General features: G+C 38.2%; 1 protein-coding gene across 1 annotated transcript in view; it reads right to left on the bottom strand.

Annotated features, from left to right (window-relative positions):
• LOC107300338 (potassium voltage-gated channel subfamily KQT member 1-like) overlaps window positions 1-2,500 on the bottom strand; it is a gene marked incomplete at both ends in the record, with an annotated part of 11,535 nt that overhangs the window by 2,402 nt on the left and 6,633 nt on the right. Inside the window, 3 exons of the mRNA XM_015829672.1 lie at window positions 304-463; window positions 1,153-1,278; window positions 1,525-1,620. Of these exons, the coding sequence (XP_015685158.1) occupies window positions 304-463; window positions 1,153-1,278; window positions 1,525-1,620 (382 nt within the window). The remainder of the gene's footprint in view (window positions 1-303; window positions 464-1,152; window positions 1,279-1,524; window positions 1,621-2,500) is intronic.

Genomic DNA, 2,500 nt, shown 5'->3' with positions numbered 1-2,500 from the left:
AGATGATCTCCAAGGCCCCTTCCAACTGTATTATTATTATTCAATTGGGAAAACATTTTGGGGCATGCAAAAGCATGCCACACCCAGGGTGGTCCATAAGATATGGTCCAAATAATTAAAATGATGACCGTGACGGTGTCATTGGAGGTCTCCCTCTTTTGTTTAATGTGCAACACATCCACACGTCAGGATATTTCTGGCAGTGTTAAATCTCCCCTTCGTTAAAGCAGCGGTGTATCTTCTGAATCCAGGAAGTACCAACTCAAAAAGTACCAACCCAAAAAGGGAGAGCCGATAGTTTACCTCCCGGTTCATCAAGGTAGAAATTCAACTCTTTCTTGTCTTCTTGATCTTCGCTGAAGTCGTAAGTAATCTGAGGAACGGGCAACGGTGCGTCTCCTGGATTTACAGATGTTGAGCCATTATCCCGCCCAGTTTTTCCTTTCCTCTTGTATCTTTTACTCTGCAACAAAACAGAACAAAACTCAGATTTTATCATCCGCCATGTACAGACAAAATCATTAAATGTTACATTACATAGTCAAAAGCCCAAATTTGTTGTGATTTAGAGCTCTTTAAACAGACCTTTCATGCGCCTTACCATTATTCAAATACCTGGTATTCAAATAAAATTCAGTCTTTGCTTTTGGAAACTGCTCTGTAAAATTATGTACGTAGACGAGAAACTCATACAGGGGGTCCTTGATGTACAGCCACACTTGCCCTCAAACTTTCCGTTGCTAAGCGAGACAGCTGTTAACTGACTTCTGCCGCTTTGTATTACTTTTCTTGCCGCGTTGTTAAGCGAGTCACTGCAGATGTTACTAACAGGATCGTGAAGGGATTCTGGCTCCCCCATCGACAAATGACCGTGGGACACTGCAACGGTCATAAATACATGCCTGAATTCTGATCACGTGACTGGGGGGAGGGGATGCTGCCACGGTCGTAAGTGTGAAAAACGGTCATGTCACTTTTTTTCTGTGCTGTTGTAACTTTGAACGGTCACTAAACGAACTGTTGTTAAGTCGAAGGAGTACTGTATGGAGTTGTGAGGATAAAACGTTGGGGGGTTTTTCGCCTCAGGAAAAATGCTTAATAAATGTAATTAACTAAAAATAATAAAATAAAAACCAGCCCTGTTTTCCTGACCTGTTTTCTGAGATTTGGGCTGGGCGGTGCTGCTGTTTTCTTTGGGATCTGAGCTGAGGTGATGTAGATCTTCCAGGTGGCCAGGCAGCCCTGAGGTTTCTCTGCTGCGTAGCTCCTCCACAAAGTCTACGGGGGACGTAAAAAGAGGCGTCTGACACTGCATCGCAAGCTCAGGGATTTATTTTTATTTTCACTCCTTTATTTTAATTGTCCGACAATTTCTCCAGAACCTTCTTCTCTCCCCCCTGCTACCACGATGGCCACAGATGGAAATGACCCACCTGAAACTCAGCTTTTGCTCCTGTTTCTCTTTCATTTCCTTCTGACTGTTCAGTTCAGTTTTTTTTCCCAATTTTACGATTCCATATTTACCTGAATTAGAGAGGCCGCTGCAGGAATCTGCCTGTTGAAATGTTTCTGGCGCTGTTTCTGTTGGACTTTCAGGGCAAATCCTGATCCCAGGATCCCCTGGAAGCCAAAGGAAAGAAATTTTATAAAAGCCTTTAACCCCTGACGTGCTCTTTCTGGTTGTTCCTTTATCATTATTGACAAGGATGACTCCCAAATGGAAGGCTGACTCTCACATTGGGAAAAAGAAGGGTGTGTGATTGGAACTGTGCTTGGAATGTGTTCGATTATATCCAGAATAAATATGGGACTAAAAAGTTCCATTTGGTTTTTGAGTAAATGTTAGAGTATTATTATTGTTAATATTTTATAATAGTTTATTTTTTCTGTTATTTTTTAATTATTACTATGATATTATTATTTGTTTACTATTGTGTTTAATTTTAATTTACTTAAATTTATCTAAAAAGGGAGTTAAAGTGCTTTATAGATTTGGTAATTTAATAGTTGGTTAATGTTATTTAGATTATGATTATTATTTGTTAACCCTGTGAACAGCTCTGGGAAGTGGGGGGGAGGGGGGGTTTGGGGGTGGGAGGGGGGAAAATATTGTAATCTTCATAAAACTTTTAATAATAATAATAATAATAATAAAAGAATGACTCCCAAATGGAAGGCTGACTCTCACATTGGGAAAAAGAAGGCTGTGTGATTGGAACTGTGCTTGGAATGTGTTCGATTATATCCTGAATAAATATGGGACTAAAAAGTTCCATTTGGTTTTTTGAGTAAATGTTAGAGTATTATTATTGTTAATATTTTACAATAGTTTATTTTTTCTGTTATTTTTTAATTATCACTATGATGTTATTATTTGTTTACTATTGTGTTTAATTTTAATTTACTTAAATTTATCTAAAAAGGGAGTTAAAGTGCTTTATAGATTTGGTAATTTAATGGTTGGTTAATGTTATTTAGATTATGATTATTATTTGTTAAC

The sequence above is a fragment of the Protobothrops mucrosquamatus genome, unplaced genomic scaffold, assembly GCF_001527695.2.
Source record: "Protobothrops mucrosquamatus isolate PMUCROS unplaced genomic scaffold, P.Mucros_1.0 scaffold6715, whole genome shotgun sequence".
In the NCBI taxonomy this organism is placed as follows: domain Eukaryota; kingdom Metazoa; phylum Chordata; class Lepidosauria; order Squamata; family Viperidae; genus Protobothrops; species Protobothrops mucrosquamatus.
Note: the sequence above shows the minus strand (reverse complement) of the source record. Positions and strands in the feature narration are given on the sequence as shown.